Here is a 17,844-nt window from a genome sequence, read left to right as displayed (position 1 = left end):
GGCTCGATCCATCTTTAAGCATAACTTTCAACCCTGCTAATACATCTTTTTATTTAAAATTTTACCATGAAGATAAGTCTTAATCATGAGCATTCATAAGAAGAAGTTTTGTCCGTTTTTCAAATATATTTAGGAAAAATCAGGACCAATGAAATCAGCACCCTTTATGTCGTCTAAACATACATAACTTAGGGTCATTCACGTCAGGGAATGTTGCATATATGTATACCTTAAGTTTGAGCAAAAAGGGTGTTACAATGGGTTCGTATGGTGGAATGTATGTATGTAAAAAAAATCAAATTTACTCACAATGGGAGGCATGAATATGCTGTCTTCTTTATTTTGGACCAGCCTAAGTTCATTCACACCTAAATATTAGCCCTAGATGGATTCAAAAGGGATATCCCGTGGTATGCGATGGCTTAAATAATCCACTACATATTTTTAAGGATGCACCGAGTACCCGGCGAGCGTTTTTAATACTATGTAAATGTTTAAATGCGAGTAAATATTTCCTTAATTTTGCTGTCATCATGTAACACATTATCCTGTCCATGAAATTTATTTAATGAAGTTTTCTTGCATTATACATGGGTTCCATGTCATTATCTAGTAGCTTATTTTAAATTGGAATTCATAACTCACGACGATTTTAACGAATTTTTTGTACTGTGCTAAACGCTAATTGAGTTAAATTTAAAATTTAAATATAAATTTTTAAAATATTTAGTTATCAATCCGAGAGGAAGTTTTACTAGGTACTTAATCATGCCGTTACACCGTAAATATGTAAAAATGTATGACTTTTAACGGTGGACAATCACATGCTTAGCAAAATGAACATGTGCGTAGGGGCCGTTCATAAATTATGTAACGCGATATGGTAAGAGGGTGGGTGTCTACTACCTATGTTTGTATGGTAATTATGTCAAACGAGGGAGCGAAGATGTACACATGTAGAAAATCGCACGTTTTGTGTCAAACAATTGATGCACGGCCCCTTGCATTTCACTCAATATCATCCTTCTGCCATGATCTCCAGCCATGAACTCGACATGCTCAAACACGAAAACATGTGTTTTTCACACGTCGACTTTCTCCTGATTTTCTGTTCCCACAGTAAATCGCTACATTTAAATATCTCTCCATTTAAATGGCTTCCCGCCACAGGAAAATTGACCGAAAAGAAATTGACCACGATGGTAACACTAACTTAGAAAATAAAAGTAACAAAACTAGAAAACAAGGTTCGAAAAATAAGGAAAAATCAGAAAAGACATTTAAACCATTTAAACCAATTATAACCGCAGTGGTAGTAATATCCGGAATTGTTTTGTTATTCGTGATTGCCCTTAAGTCTTACAAATACTATGAGGACAACTCCACTCGGACACCTTTGAGTGCTAAAATACGAGAATTTAGTGAAGTGATATCTAGTCTGGTGGAGCTGGCGGAAACGGTAAGACAAAATTAAAATAAGTATGTCAATTATAAATTACGTTCTTAGAAATTTAACATCCCCGGAAATATATGTAAATGCACTTTGGACTCTATATTAATTGCGTTATACAGGATTCAGTGTATGTGACTCTATCGGCATGGTTACAAATTGTCACCGAGTAACTGCAGGGCTTTCCAATTATTCACTTTTCTAATTAATTAGCAATTAGCAGAGGTGGGCAATATACATCAAAATGTATATTGAATATACTTTGCCAATATACTCAAATTTTCGTCTCAATATACTATACTATATACAATATACTACAAAATTTGAGTATACAATATACAAATATACGTATATAATATACAGGATTTTAGCTTCAATATAATATACATGTATATTGAATATACAATTCCAATATCAGCAGGACTTAGATAGATGCCGACTCTCAAATTTTATCCCTCTGTATCAATACCTCCGACCTGACGAGAACAGACCGTCATACCTTAACCAAAACCTTTCACTCCCTATTGTCCAACTATACGCACAACTCAGACTTAACCGTTTCAGCGTTAAACTTGGGCCCCACTACATCAAGCTTGAAACAAGATGTCCACTTTGCACGTCTCACGCCCCCAACAATGTACAACATGTTTGATTGTAGACCCCTCAACACCGAACGCCAAACACTTCTAAAAAACTACATCACCGATGAACCCTGTTGCTCCCAGGAAAAACTAGTCAACATTCTCACCATCACACCTGATGACCCCAATAAGTACTTTTCAACTATATTTCTATTTTGGAATAATGTTGCTAAATACCTCGATCTATGCACTGACTATTTATAGAATTTTCTCTCATTTTGAGTTATAATAATCTCTATATATTTGTAAATAACAAAATGATTGTGATTTGCAAGGGCTAATGGCCATTTATGCAATAAAGACATACATACATATTGAATATACAATTCCAATATACTTTGCAAAAAATGAGATACAAAGCATAATTTAGTGTTTTCAGTTAAAAAATTTCCGTTGAACCTTAACGAATTTTAAGGCGGTGACTGGCAAAAGTCGCCAGCACAAAATTAAATTGAATTTTCACTTATCGTTAGATACTCATGCATATTTGGAAAACTTCGGGTCGGCAAAGTTTCCGGGTTTCTCGTATTGTGGCCGTTGCACAATGTATTCAATAAACAATAATGCAATTGCATTGCATAATGCAAATGCACCGAACTATAATTAAAAACATTAAAAAATGAAAAATTTTGACAAAGATTGGTTAATATGAAAATGTTGACGTAGGGCTTTGTTATAATGGGTGTTCCAGGCATGTTCCTTCCAGATTCTTTTAACATGCAGAATTCAACACATCTACTATTTTTTTAAATTAACTCAAAATAACTTTTAGTTCATAACTCGGACCACTACCCAAAAATCGCTGATTTATAAATTGCCTCAAAATTAAAAGTTCGCCCTTCCCAATAGCAGAATCATTATACGGGTTTGAGGACCTTTAATCCATCGATTCCAGTCTGGAAATGTGAGCGCTTTGTATTTTATACATAGTTAAAAAAATCAGTGGTTTTTGTGTACTGGCCCGAGTGTTGAGCTTAGAATTATTTGTATATTCTAAATATCTTGAACTATATAAATATGTGACAACAATCTAAGGAAGGGCCAAGGAAGCCCGATACACTCAATATTAGAGCACCCGCAAACGGATATAACGATTTTACAACTTTGACGTTTAAAATATACCGCAGCACAATTTTCAAATATGCATTCTTGTCATTCGCCACGCATTTTATACCTAATTGTATATTGTATATTTGCTGGACAGTTTTTTGTCTAATATACAATATACAATATACTTTTTTTCATTATACTTGTATATTCAATATACATGTATATTGCCCACCTCTGGCAATTAGTAATTAGTTCCGAAAATTTTTATCTAATTAATTGTTCAATTAGTAATTACTTCTGAACCAGCAAACTATAATTACTTCTAATTACTAAATAAACCGTAGTAACGTTAGAAGTAGCTCACCCTGCAATATAAATAAGGATGTATATAATTTTGCACCAATGGTGCCGAATAAGTGCACAAAAGAAGTATAAAACTCTATAATTTGGTTCCAATGGTGCATTATAACCGAAATATGTAGGTGTAGAATTTTGAGATTTTTTGCATCAATAGTGTAGAAGAAGGCGCAAAATAAGGTTCATAATGATTTGGACATAACTTTGCACCAAAGGTGCGGAATAAGCCGACAAAAGAGATCATATGAAAAAATATGAAAAGCCCGACATAGTATGCACCACCTGCGCAGCAGACGAAGAGCCCCCTTTAACTTTGATAACTTTATGCCAAAATTGTTGGATTATCTTTTCCGGATATTCCGCACTATTGGTGCGTTTTACATCGCTTTCCCCAATTATTTCGCATCATTTTGTGTTACCAATTGTTAGACACCAATGGTGCTATTAATTTATAATAAAATGGACCTGGTACATTTTAATTAGCATCAATTGATGCAAAAAGGTCGTTAACAGACGGACGGACGGACGGACAAGAGGAATTCAATAGCTCCCGTGCTACGCAGGGTGAGCTAATAATTAAGTTCGCCATACTCTTTTTATGAATTAATTTCACAACATTTCAGCATGGCTAATGCCTCGAATAAGTCGTCTTTCAGCGAATGTAAAATGTTGAATTATTTTTAAATTTAAAACAAATTAGGCACTACCTTAAGATGGCTGTGTAAATTAAAGCTGACCTTAGTTGTACGGTACAACTAAGGCCAAATAAAGCGATTACCGGTACAACTTGTACCGGTAATCGCTTTATTTGGACAATATTTACGAGCAGTCGTTACTTTGTCACTGTCAACTTTTTTTAAAATTATGCCATCCATTCAAATTATCAAACAAGTTTTTGAGGTTCTATGCAAGGGAGTCCACTATATTCAAAGATATATCAAAATATATTGCTATCTCGTTGTTTTAATACAAAGGTTTAAAGTTGCAACTACAAGTGTAAAAAACGCCAAGAAGTTGATAAAACACGTATGGTATATTTGCTGCCGACAAAAAATTTTTTTAAAGACTAAACGAGAAATATGCATTAAAAACTTAATTTTGTTTGGAAAAAACAAATTAATTAGTAATTGGTTTGTTGATCATTTTAATTGATTAGTAATTTTAATTAGGTAGTATTCTACTAATTAACTTTAATTAGTAATTAGTAATTAGACAGACATTGCTATTTAATTAGCTAATTAATTAGATTGACTAATTAATTAATTAGAAAGCCCTGAGTAACTGTCAATTTTCACCGATTCGATATTAAATTGTCACAAGAGTTAATAAATTTCCCAAGCAACATTAAAAAATTCCTTATCAACGTTAAAATATGCCTATTTATCATTGTATATGTGTTATGTTAATAAAAACCTCATTCAAATATGCCTCAGGAACGTTCAAAAAAATACTTACAATGCAAGTCTTTGACGCGTACAACGCAGATCTGGTTGGGGCTAATTTTATTTTGTTCACCACAAAAAATAAGCATACCCCTATTTTTCATTTTTATAATGCGCTAATTTGAGCGCGAGGCGCGAATTTTAAAACATCTTTCAGCCAAAACCTCGGTTTTTAAAAATTCTGTAAATTTTCGAATTTTAGCGCGAATCCAAAAATTCGAAAACATGTCTCTTCAGAATGACTTACATGACTTGTAAAAAATCCACATGCATTATTTTTGAAAAATTATAAATTTGAAAGAGTTTATAATTTTAATGAACAAAAACTGGCAAAAAATTTTAAAATTCAAATTTCGAGACAATTAGATTTTTCATAAGTCATGTAAGTCATTCTGAAGAGACATGTTTTCGAATTTTTGGATTCCAGGTAAAATTCGAAAATTTACAGAATTTTTAAAAACCGAGGTTTTAGCTGAAAAATGTTTTAAAATTCGCGGCTCGCGCTCAAATTAGCGAATTGGGAGAAATGAAAAAACATGGGTATGCTTATTTTTTGTGGTGAACAAAATAAAATTGGTCCCAACCAAATCTGAGTTGCACACGTAAAAGACTTGCATTGTTAGTAACGTGCAAAAAATTACTTAGAAACATCGGAAAAATGACTTACAATGCTATGGTGTGCAATGTAACCCTCCGATTTGGTTGAAATTTTGAAATAACATAGTCCATGTCAATTCGACCAACGTTTATTCATGCATTTTGTGTGCTGGTCAGAATTTGCCAAAATATTCGAGATAAAAGTTGAAAAATAAGCGATTTTTAGCACGGTAAGGGAATGGAAGTTGAGTTTGCTTCCTCCGCCTGGTAAAAATCGGCCGTTTTTCAACTTTGCTCTGAAATATTTCGGCAAATTCTGACCAAACTGCTTGGAGAAACTGTCGTTGTATTGACAGGGACCACGTAGTTTCAGAATTTCAACCAATCGGTGGGGTACACTTACCGAGCCGTGGCGGAGAGTCACATATCGTCGTACCAAATAATTCAGAAAAGACCTAAGTGTACAGAAAAAAAGTAAAAAAGACCTATGTGTAAGTTTGTATCTACTTATGGCTAAATCTTGCCAGAACGATTTTTCATATATATCGCGCGATTTAGCCATAAGTAAATACATACACATAGGTCTTTTTTACTTTTTATCTGTACACTTAGGTCTTTTCTGAATTAAGCATCGACTGCACTTCGGTCGTTTCTGAACTAAATGCCGACTGCACTTAGGTCTTTTCTGAATTAAGCATCGACTACTCTTCGGTCGTTTCTGAACTAAATACCGACTGCATTTATGTAGGTCTTTTCTGAATTAAATAGCGACTGCACTTCGGTCTTTTCTGAATAAAGTATCGACTGCACTTAGGTTTTTTATGAATTGGTACATATATTATATGTAGTCACCGGCCGGTGACAAATTTCTTAGAGTGTGCATTGAACCTGAAGGAAAATGTTTTTTTTTAATCCAGATAAACAGTCAAGCCGAACCTGATCCGATCGACGTTCTCCTCACGAAACGACTTGGTCCAATTCAAGCACGTGTGTCCAGCCTAAGAACGCAGATAAGACAGAATGAAGAACTGTTGGGAAATATTAAGGGTCCAGGAGGCGGACCGACGAATTTTATTGAAACGACGTTACGAGAACTTACCAGTTTTTTGGAGATATCCTTCCCTCAGCTGGATGACGAGGTTAGGCAAAATTCATTGTTCCAGTTCAAAATTTGATAAAAATTAATTACATATATTTGTAACCCATTGGCACTATTTTGCCCTTAATGTGTGCGCATTCATTGGGAAACCGCCATTCTGAGTGTGTTTTGGGGTCATCCATATATTACGTCATCAAAAATTCTCGATTTTAGCACCCACCCACCGAACGTAAACATTAAGGGATAGGGAATATAGGGATAGGGAAAATAACATGGGAAGGATAGGAAGACCTAAACAAGGATAACAAGACCTAAACCACCGTGGGTGGTTTAGTAATAATTCGGATAATAATTCGGTCATGTGCAAGATTCGTTTGTAATGTATACAAATATGATTCAATCAGATAATATTAATAATGAGCTCAAATGGTTAGTGTCTAAAAATGTTGTCAACTTCGAAATATGTAAATTAGCAGTTAAAATGATGAAAAATGAATGTCCGAAGTATTTCAATAATTATATTATCCAGGAAAGTGTATGCACAAGAAATACATGCATTTATTAATTTGCGAACACAATCTGATTTTTCAACAATTTCGCAACAAAGTGCGTCATTGATTCTATTTTAAAAACTTATTAAATTGCAGAATTGTTAGTAAAGCCCTGTTACCATATATTATCCCGACTACCCGTAGGTAGGAGTACGGAAGGCACCATATAAACTACATAAATACTTACTTAAATCCGATAAAACATTAGTCAGTTACCAATTACATATCATATTATTTTTTGTAAACAAGATGCGGTCCAGGGAAATCTTACAATTATGTAGTGAAATGTGCATCACAATAATATTACTATACATCACAATAATACGCCCGTATGTATATTTTGCATTTCAGTAGCTTAATTTTAGTCAGGTTTTCGTCTATTCCAAATAAATATCAGCAAAAAATTGAGTAGTAAGTAATTTAAAATGAGTGAAAAGCTTCTGAATGTAATATTGAAACTTAGTTGATAATTTATCTATCATAATTTCCGCGATCAGGACGAATAGATCTATTACCAAACACATCCCACAAAGATAGAAACCGGTTACAATCTTAAAGTTAGAGTTAAAATCTAAACGTGAAACTGCTTCTTTCTTGGGATGTGTCCAATTCGCATAGTAATCTAGTAGTTTTTCAGGTTTCCATAATTTATGTAAAAATTCCCAGTGTGCCAGAATTCCTGATGATCTCATTACCTTGAGTCGTTGCTCGGCATAGCTGTCCCGTACCGGAAATAAAATCCACGCTGTCATCTCATTAAAGAATGAGTCCCCAGTTCCACTGACGAACACTACATTTTCCGGATTATCATTCAGGAAAGGTGTAATTTTCTTAATATTCTCGTCTGTGTCCAGCAATGCAACTTTTCCACAACTCGACAAAGTTTTCAGTATTTCGTAACTATCTCCCTGATTGTATTCTACAGGTTGGATGGGGAAGTTATGTAATAGACTTTTGTTATAAGGAGGTATTCCGTTTTCATCATAATCAAATTTAAATGTCCGGTCCAAGTTGACAATATTTAAATTCGAATCCATCCCAAAATGAGGGGCAAGTAAGTTAAGCAACCTTGTAGCTGTTATCTTGTAACTCATTTGTCGTTGGTTTTCCACATCTGATTGTGCTATTTCGTGACAGCGCAGTAAAATATTATCGTAGAAATCCCTATAGAGAATATAGTCCAAACCAGGATATGCATTGGCAACATCTTCGCCCATGCGTTGGAAAGGCATTAGAATTTTAATTCCCTCAACATCCATTACGCTCGTCCAAGGTGAATGGTAAGTTGTGGGAACAATCAAGTCCATAGTGAAGGATGTTTTGTACCAATTCGTCATAATAGTTCCAACCAACAGCACCCAGACTGAGACGAGGGTATAAACAAAAATTAAATTATACCGGTTGCGCCCAATTTTAGCCTCATAAATGGTTGGAGATGCCAGCACCGAGTTTTTCAAAGATATGCCAATTACTATGAATACTCCATTTGAGGCGAACATTCTATGCTTTGCGGCTAAAATTAGGACAACTAAGATGAAACAAATCCATAGTAGTGCCCAACTTGCCTGGTCCAATGGACTGGATAGCACGGTTAGAACCTGAGAATTAGATTTTACTTGGTAACATGAAACATAGCTGAACTTACGAACATCATGGATTACATAAGTAAAAGCTCTATAACCCCAACGACCATAAGCTTCAATAGGTAAAATGTTGTGGAGTGGAATTGGATTAACAGAGTCAGTACAGCAAATCTTGTAACACCCAAAAGCCCAGGAATCCATTAACCGAGGTTAAATTTGCTAACTGCCGGTACCAATCGTGCGAGTGACGACTCTTTGGGTAATCAGTTTGATTTAGCAGGTCAATAATGCTATCCTCCTCGAGACCAAGAGGATAAGGTATCTGCCAAAAGTATTTGTTTTGTTTAGATATATTTTTACCTAATAAGAACAGGTTGGTGAAACAGTCGGATGGCAAACATTCTACAGTATACCATTCTTCAGAGTGTTGTGCTAACTGCGTTGATCCCTTAACATGATAAATGTTTTGATAACTCATACGCAAGAATGGAAAAGTTTCCACGAAATTGAACGTATCCACTATAATTACTTCCCTCAGACTGGGATAGTTTGAAACGGGATAATACACAAAGTATTCACGAACCACATCTGGAGTTGATGTTACCAAAATGAAATATTGTGACCATATAAGTGCATCAAGAAAGCGAGGAGATAACATCGATATTAAGTGATGCTTGTTTTTACGGTCAAGCAGGCCTGCATTTTCGGGTAGAATGGTAAACGTTGCCCAGCAATGTGGGGTTAAGTTACGGCGTAGCTGGACAGAAAATTTACGGAATATTATTTTTCCATTCACAGATCGTAGACCTGTTTCATACAAGAATAAGATTATAGGTCCCCAATTGATCTTGCTGATGGGTCGCCAAGAAAACTTTTCTTCTGTGTAAGCCATTGTGGTACAGTGTTCGAATGGGTGTAGGTATTCGCCAAGATTTGCCGAGACTGCCTGGAGTAACGTATCCGTATCTTTCGCTCTTTTCTGAAACTCAGAACCAACAGTGAACATAAATAGGAAAGGAGTAAGAATACATGAAAGACTAAACCTAAGCAGAGAAAACATTTTTCATAGATTTTAAAAATTCAAACTAAAAGATGCACGCTTCCTGTATAAAATTCTTGTGTTAGAATGAAACCGTGATACACTACAATTTTCAGTACAACTTGATAATTTAACTCTTCTCATAACTTTGAAAGTTAAAAAAGTGTCGTACTCGGGTTAGGAGGTTTACTATAAGGAAAATCTTGAAAAAAACTCCCGATAAACACGAATAAATATTTAGGTGGCTTGGGGTGCGATGCGATGATCCCCCTAACATATGTGTAGTCCTTTCTAATACATTTTAATTAAAATATCAGTATATTGGACACATAAATAAATTGTCAGGGGACCGAAGCGATACCTAGAACGTTTGTATAAAGGAAAACATAATAATTCCACATTGGCAAAAACCTGTTTCGTTTTGAATACTTCGTCCACCCCAGAAAATGATTGACTGTCAGCCTGCCGTGGTTTTAACGATTCCTGAGGAAAACCAGGGTAACAAGAAGGTCGTTATAAAACTTGAAGCTTACATAATTATTTGTGGTTAAAAATATTATTGCAGGATGAAGACAATTATGTTGTTTAGATAATGATGAAGTTCATCGGATAAATGCTCACTAAAAAATTTTATATGTACCTAAATATATTCACGTAAGTCTTTCGTTTACATAAGTGATGGGATTGTTTGGCGCAAATAAGTGAGAATTAAGCCAATTTTCTAAATATTTACATAATTTTACCATAAGGAAAGAGTAATGGATATTCTATGTTTCGAAAACTATGATTATTGTCCACGTAATGGTGTCTGCATTATTTTCTAGTTATGTGTTCCTACATAACTATGCCTATGTCTACATATGTATGCATTTCACATATTTCATTTGCATGCTTATGTATGTATGATATATGTGTAAGAGTTTTTTTTATATAATTCCATCCAAACCTTAATAACGGTAAGATAATTTTTGGTTACGACCTTACGAAAGTTACTAATCTAATGTTAAAAAGTAGGATTTTGGTTGGCTAAGAATCTCATGCATACTAGTAACAGATTAGTGAATGGTGACGTGATTAAATAAGTTTATATGTGAATAATGTACGCATAATATGTAACACACTCTGAATAAAGTAAGTAAAATTTACTCAAGGTTGAGCAAAAAACGAGGACGACACAACCGAAAAGTAAAAAAAAATTGTCCAACCTTTGTGCAAAATTTGTATAGCGGGTGGATAGATTTTGCACATCGTTGGATGAATTTTACATGTTGGCTGTGGCATTCTCGTTTTTTCTCAACCTTTAGTAAATTTTCTTGTATGTGCTTAAAGTGCAATATAATGATTTTTGAATTCCATTTAAATAATTTTTTCGTCCAAACGTCCCTCATCCCATTTTTTTAATTGAAGGTTTGCAATCACTTGTCACGACATCAGTGCTTTTACACTCCCCTCCAGCATATGTAAAGTCTCCGATTGGCTGTTCTATTTTTGGCTACACACTAAAAAATATTACGTTGGGTTCTATACTATTCAACGCGTAGAGATCTGTTTCCAACATATTTACAATGTAATTTTTTGTATTAAAGGGAATTACCTAAAGTTATTTCGAGTAAATTTCGCATTTCGCACTGTATATTTAGTGTTTTTTAAATATCTGTTCCTGCATGTGCGGACCCGGAACAAAGCTAACGCCAAAATGTTTTTTTTCAAAATTCATCACGTCAAAATCGAAGAAAATTAATAAGAAGCGATAAAATTGAAAGTCTGGTTTGACACTGAAAATCTTGATATTAATGTTCAATTTTCATAATTAGATCAAGTATTCATTTTATGAGGACCAAATTAAAATCGGGTAAATTTTTTTCGTCTGAGGCGGCGTTTACTTAAAATACTCTTTGGAGGCGGCGTCGACCGCTGATTCAGATTTAGTTACTTCTATTTGAACAAACTTACCTTAATTTATACAAAAATGAAAGGATTTCGTGCTTAATGTGGACAAGTGTATATGATAGTCACAAAATATAGACAAAACAAATCTGGACAATGCTACTAGAAGAGCACGTACCTTTTGTCCATATTTTGCCAGACCACAACCACGTTGTCCTTACTGTACACGGAACCCAGAATAAAAACGTTACAAGGTTGCAATTTTCGTGCAAAGTTACACACTGATATTTATTTAAGTACATAGATACATCCGCATATTTTTAAAATTTCGGGTTTTTTAATTCACACGTATTTTAGAATTACATATCGTCGCAAATTTTGTAATAATGTGAGTGATCTTCAAAGTATGACCATAATCTTCTCGGCTTATCGAGTCCATTTTGAACACCGTTACAACTACTTTGGTCTGTCATGTGCCAGTCGATGTCACCTTTTCCTTTAATATATAAACTAGACCAGCGTCTAGAAAACCAAAGAATGCCGTAGGAATGAATCTTAGCTCCCAAAACGGTCAAATCTGTGTCCAAATCCAGCCCCGTTCCCCACCTGCAATCACGACTTGGCGGCCGGTAAATTGTCCGGCAGCCGGAGATCGTCTCGGTGGCGGATTCTAAACAAAATATTTTGATACAGAATTAAACTTATGAGAAACGAAATGGGTAACCAATTGTATATGTTTAAATTTTCCGTCACACCGTTCGTAATTCTAGCCAATGTGCAGGGTGGTTTAAATGTCACGCTACAATGGAAAATTTTTCAATGGGAAAAACCCATAAATCTCCATTAGTACAAGATTTTGGATGTATATTTTTAATAATTTATTATCGAACTTGATGGGACACTGATGACGAAATTCTGAATTTTAGAGACAAAATTTCGGTAACTAATGGAAATTTATGAATCTTTCTCATCGACAAATTTTCCATTGTAGCGTGACATTTTAACCACCCTGTATAATTTCCGCTAATTTTTCATAATTACATATCTGCACTATGGAGAATGCAAAAAACAGAATTAATGCAGAAATAAGGGCTACTAAATGGGCCACCCTTTATAGTACACTAAATTGTAGGAATTTTCTAATACATAGATACAATATTATATGTGGTTATAATTTTGCAACAATCAAGTACGTTCTTGCAATAATTGTGAAACAATTTTGGCGCTTTTTTCAAGAAATTTGCATTTCACGTAAATTTAAAGACAAATTACTTATTTTCCTCACTTTTAGCCAGAATCCAGTCCACATAGTGCGCCACCTCTGTAAAAACTACTGCTCTTTCCGGATAACCACAACCAAACTCATAACTCGCAATTCCTACTAGATTCCCGTCCTTCATGGATACGAGGGGACCTCCCGAATCCGCGAGGCAAGTATTATTCCCGTTCGGGGTATACTGCGCGCATAACATGGTCTCGCGAATCGTCATTTCTGGATGGAGCAATTGACACTTTTCGTCACTAATCGGTTCCAGAACAACGTATTGGAGGTCATTCGAAGGCAGCCCGCCGGACTGGGGCACGCCCCACCCCGAGAGCATTGAGCGACTCGGTTTTTTAGTTTCCGCGTTGGTTTTCTGGGGTAATGCGATGGGTAAAATGTGATCCGTAAATTCGAACGGGTTTTCCCGCTCGACATGAAGCAAGGCAATATCGTTCACTTCGTCATTACTGGTTAGCCAGGTGGACCCGTTGTATGCTTCGTGGATGTCAATGCTATCAATTTTTCTGACCTGTTCCTTAAGATCGTGGAGGTTTTGGTAGCGCCGGCCGGCAACTAGGGTGAGATATTCGACATCTTTACCGGCAACGCAGTGAGCTAGCAAACATTAAGATAAATGGTGGGTAAAATTTCGATCTTTTATTATATTTTGTTAAAAATTTGTTAATTTATGACCTTGATTAAAGTAGGACTGAATTACTCATCGGCCAAATTGACACATTTTTTATTCATTTCTCAACTCCAGGAATTTATTTTAAAATTCTGAACAGCAAATTTGTACAGCATGGATTTTACAATGAGATGTTAAGTTTGAGAACCCTACAGAAAAATTAGAACTGATCGAATCTGGCTTAAAAAGCTCAAGGATATTTTCTAAATCAAATTACTAAGTACAAATTTGTCATAAATAGAATTAGAGTTATCGGACGACATGGTTGTTTTAGTTCAGATATATTTATTCCTAGCTTTCGATGCACACTAGTATCATCTTATCATAAATAATTTTAAAATAAATTCCCAGGCTGGAGAAACGATTAAAAATATTGATTTAGATTTTGAAGACTTTGATGATACGTTGACATTGGGCATTAAGTTTACGTAGTATTTCAATTTCATAGACTTCAAATCTCACTAGTTCAACATCTTTCAATTACATAAAATGTCTAAGTTGCCATAAATAAATACTGTTTATGGTTATACTTCGGAATTATTAATTAATCGCTTGTGTTACTTAATTACCTGCTGTTAGTGCCACGTTGGGACCAATCAAGGCCGCACTGCACACCTGGTAGTCATGGTATTCGACAGCCAACTGGTGGGAAAACTGACCAGGAGCAGTCTTGTAGCCGCTCAATATTACCGAATTTCCGTAAGTTCCCCAATCCTCGTGACCTTTTTTGCCTGAAGGAAACTCATGCTGGATTAATATCAAAATTCGCGATATACATATTTATAAGTATATTTGCACCCTATGTAATTTGTAGACAAATGTTTCCCATGGGAGGTACTATAGTGCCCTATTTTTGGGTAATGATTTCGGAGACGTTTTGTCTCCAGTCACGAACGGATAAGTCAAAAATTCGTGTAACAAAAACATATGACGACGTTTTTAAAAAAAGTAAAGTTTTTAACTGAACTTGTGTAAAAAAAATTTTTACAGCATAGTTTTAAAATTTTTTAAGAGCGACGCCACGTGTGTGTGGTACACAAGTTTTTGACTTTTTTCGCCTTGGTGACAAAACGCATCCTTAATAATTCGCAAGAAATTGAGCACTACAAATACTCCGCGGGTGATGATTTGTCTCCAAATTATTTAGAGTGTACTTACCCTTGGTTCCTGTGAAAGACAGGAGAAGGAGCAAAACGAAAGTTTGGATTGTATTCATTATTTTAAAATTTGGGAAATATTTCATAGGAATATTTTTTACAAAACTTTAATCAAGCTATTTCCAACTATGTATGTATGTACCAGAAGTAAAGTTGGACTGAAAATTAGCACCTCCACGGTTTGAAATCCCATCAAAACTGTTTATTTAGTATGCTTATTCTGGATAAATACACAAACACATGTATGTATATACATCTGTATAATTTGCATGACAATGACATCCCATTTGGTGCAAGGTGTTTATTCATGACGCTTAAGGTTGTCAACAGCAACGAATATTTATTTAGCATTCATTTTGCATCATGTAATGAACTTATAGTTATAATTCACACAGGATTTAAATCTGATCTCGTACTATTTTCCGGCTTTACTGATGCAAATATTTACTTACATATTTTGCCCATGGATTTGTTATTCGTAATATCAACAACAAATGACGAATTTTTATCAAATCGTACCAAAAAAGTGGTAAAATTTATATGCCTAAAAATCTGTTGAGGTGTGTTTTATGTAACTTTTAATACTGAACAAATTTGAATTTGTCCTGGTCCTGTCCAAATTTGATCGTATAGCAAAGAACCAGATGTAATATGGGACGAGGTTTTTTTAAGATTTGACCTGCACTTCTATTTGTGGGACCAAATCTAACCCGGCCGATTTCTTAAATTGTTTAATCCCAAACACGAATGGGTAAACCCGACTGAATCGGGCGTCGAATTTTCAAAAAAAATTCCTATTATCCTATTTTCGATCGCATCTCGGCCAGGAAAATCTGGAGCTGTCCATAAGTTACGCAACGTAAGAGAAGGAGAGGGTGGCTTTAAGGCTCCAATGATATCCCGCCTATGCTACAAATGTTAACGGAGGTCTAAATAGAAAATCGGGATTTTTGCATTACGTAATGTATGGACAGCTCCTCTTCGCATTGTCAGGTAGAGGTACATATGCATTCTGCTAACGCATTAGAGGTGAGCTGGATATCCATTTTTTGGATAATGCATGGCCTGATCAAATCCAACTGGATTTTGATGGATCGGATCTGAAATTTTTGGGTGAATTGGATTTGGACGGATTGAATCTCAAAAAATGAAGATCCAGGTCACCTCTATAATGCATAAATTAATTCATATTCCGCTGCATACAAATATAGACGATATGCCGTTGCATAACTTCTTCCAGTAGCTGCATGTGTATGTACCAAGGTTAAACCATGTGTTCATTTTAATCATGCATTCGTTGAAATTTATATAATTATCAGGGGTGGGCAAGATACTTGGTCAAGATACAAGATAAAAGATACAAGATACAAGATAGTATCTTTATCTTGTATCTTGGTCGCCTGATCAGAGAAGTATCTTGTATCTTGCATCTTGTATCTTTTAGAAAGTCGAATAGTATCTTGTGTAAGTATCTTATCTAGATATGCCTGGCAAAAAAGTATCTTAAGATAGTTTTGTTAAGATACAAGATACTTTTTCTCAAAATTCCGTCAAATTCTTAAGTCAAAGTCAATTTCGTACTACTGGCAGTCAATTTGACCATGAATTTGTCGTAACCAGAATTTGGCGAATTTTTAGTTTATGTTTTGCCAATTTGTAAAAAACTGTCAACTAAACTATGCAAGCAAGTTTCTTTATTAAATCTTAGTATAAAGTGTATCGCAGAGTATGTGTGAAAAAAATATGTATCACAAAAAGTATCCAAAAATCTGACTACGCAGCAGTCGCACAAATAAGTCCCTAAACTTAAAAAAAACGCAGAAAATCGTAGAAAAAGTCCGTAAGAATTAGAGAGAGAGAAAGCGGACTACAAATAGTACACTTCCTCCAGTTCCTTTCCTGGAGGAAGTGTACCCAGAATCGAAGCAACGTTCCCACGTTGAGCAGCGAGGGAAACCCGCTGGCGCAAAAAGTTGACGGCGTTGGCTTGTCCAGTTGTGGCGGCGATCCGCTGACCAACTTGGAGGATGAAGGCAAGTCCTTCCTGCCCCCATACTCCTGTGGTCTCCATGGCAACGGGAACAAAGATGTATCGGTCCATGAGGAACGCGTACCTCTTCCTCTTGCGGTCCTCTGCCTTGCTGGCGGCAGCGCCCTGATGGCGCACGGTGTCTGGGAGGTAGCTGGGGGCGAATGTGTCCGCGCAGGTGAAGTCCCAGACAAGGGACCTCCCCCGCGACCAAGGGACAAGTGTCATCCCGTCGGGACGCTTGCCGTCCGTGGTGGAGCACCCCGCGGGCTCCCTGATGCAGGGTACTTCGGCAGACCGGAGGGCTCTTGCAATGACGTCGTTGGCGGCCTCATGGCGGGACCAACGACCCTTACTTCGGCGGCAGGAGAGGCCGTGGTAGCCGCGGGAAGTGACCTGCGCCCCGCATGGGCACTTGTGCGGCTCGCAGATGTCGCAGCCTAGGCGGAGGGCGATCGCGACCCGGAAGGTCTCGTTGGGGAGAAGGGTCCCCAGTTGTGGAGAGGGGAGGGCGTTGAGCCATACCCCCGCATATTTGTCGCGGAGGGAGCGTAGGCGGGCAGTATCCTCCGGGATCACTGCCAAATCCGAGAGTTTGGACAGTGTGTCGTCCAGTATGGGGCGTTCCCAAGCCGACTGAATCCCTCTGACGGTTTCAGGTGGGAGGTCCGTAAGGCCGAGGTCGGTCCACCGCTGCACTCCCTCTGCCATGGCGATGTCGGTGCCATGGAGGTGGTCCGGAAGGAGACGTAAAAAACTTCTACATACATATGTACATATATTCATATATATATACATATATATACATGTATATATGTATACATATATGTTCATGTGTACTCGTACATTTGTACACATACATGCACATTACATGATATGTACCTACGCTGAACTAGTGTATATATCTTATAGGGTTTAGATAAGCAGGGAATATTGTAAAAATAATACCAACTTCTTAAAAATATGTATGTTAGGTAGAGTTCTAGTTTTTCGAAATTTTTCGAAGTATA

General features: G+C 36.2%; 2 protein-coding genes across 3 annotated transcripts; one reads left to right on the top strand and one right to left on the bottom strand.

Annotated features, from left to right (window-relative positions):
- The first annotated feature begins 1,039 nt into the window (after positions 1 to 1,039).
- On the top strand, positions 1,040 to 13,117 carry LOC118439148. 2 transcript variants are annotated; one of them, XM_035860208.1, is made up of 3 exons: positions 1,041 to 1,459; positions 6,455 to 6,676; positions 12,988 to 13,117. In XM_035860208.1, the coding sequence occupies exons 1-3, from the start codon at positions 1,154 to 1,156 to the stop codon at positions 13,021 to 13,023; spliced, it is 564 nt and encodes a 187-aa protein (XP_035716101.1). In that variant the 5' UTR covers positions 1,041 to 1,153; the 3' UTR covers positions 13,024 to 13,117. The 2 variants fall into 2 exon arrangements, with proteins under 2 accessions (XP_035716102.1, XP_035716101.1); XM_035860209.1 differs by lacking the exons at positions 6,455 to 6,676; positions 12,988 to 13,117 and adding an exon at positions 1,869 to 2,412 and having other exon boundaries at positions 1,040 to 1,459.
- Positions 11,947 to 16,135, bottom strand: LOC110860337 (trypsin-1). Its single transcript, XM_022109382.2, has 4 exons — positions 14,807 to 16,135; positions 14,218 to 14,379; positions 12,982 to 13,575; positions 11,947 to 12,366 (listed from the first exon to the last, which is right to left on the bottom strand). Exons 1-4 carry the CDS (start codon positions 14,889 to 14,891, stop codon positions 12,056 to 12,058), a joined length of 1,152 nt encoding a protein of 383 aa, XP_021965074.1. The 5' UTR covers positions 14,892 to 16,135; the 3' UTR covers positions 11,947 to 12,055.
- Positions 16,136 to 17,844: the final 1,709 nt, after the last annotated feature.

Source organism: Folsomia candida, unplaced genomic scaffold (assembly GCF_002217175.1).
Source record: "Folsomia candida strain VU population unplaced genomic scaffold, ASM221717v1 Fcan01_Sc031, whole genome shotgun sequence".
Classification (NCBI taxonomy): domain Eukaryota; kingdom Metazoa; phylum Arthropoda; class Collembola; order Entomobryomorpha; family Isotomidae; genus Folsomia; species Folsomia candida.
Note: the sequence above shows the minus strand (reverse complement) of the source record. Positions and strands in the feature narration are given on the sequence as shown.

What these genes read in the sequence shown, in the direction of transcription:
- LOC110860337 (XM_022109382.2), bottom strand. Translation starts at nt 14,891, where the DNA reads ATGAAATATTTCCCAAATTTTAAAATAATGAATACAATCCAAACTTTC. An exon ending in GTCTTTCACAGGAACCAAGG is followed by an intron (nt 14,380 to 14,806) that starts GTAAGTACACTC and finishes AGTTTCCTTCAG; the next exon opens with GCAAAAAAGGTCACGAGGAT. An exon ending in GGACTGGATTCTGGCTAAAA is followed by an intron (nt 12,367 to 12,981) that starts GTGAGGAAAATA and finishes TATTTTGTTTAG; the next exon opens with AATCCGCCACCGAGACGATC.
- LOC118439148 (XM_035860208.1), top strand. Translation starts at nt 1,154, where the DNA reads ATGGCTTCCCGCCACAGGAAAATTGACCGAAAAGAAATTGACCACGAT. An exon ending in TGGTGGAGCTGGCGGAAACG is followed by an intron (nt 1,460 to 6,454) that starts GTAAGACAAAAT and finishes TTTTTAATCCAG; the next exon opens with ATAAACAGTCAAGCCGAACC. An exon ending in TCCCTCAGCTGGATGACGAG is followed by an intron (nt 6,677 to 12,987) that starts GTTAGGCAAAAT and finishes CCTCACTTTTAG; the next exon opens with CCAGAATCCAGTCCACATAG.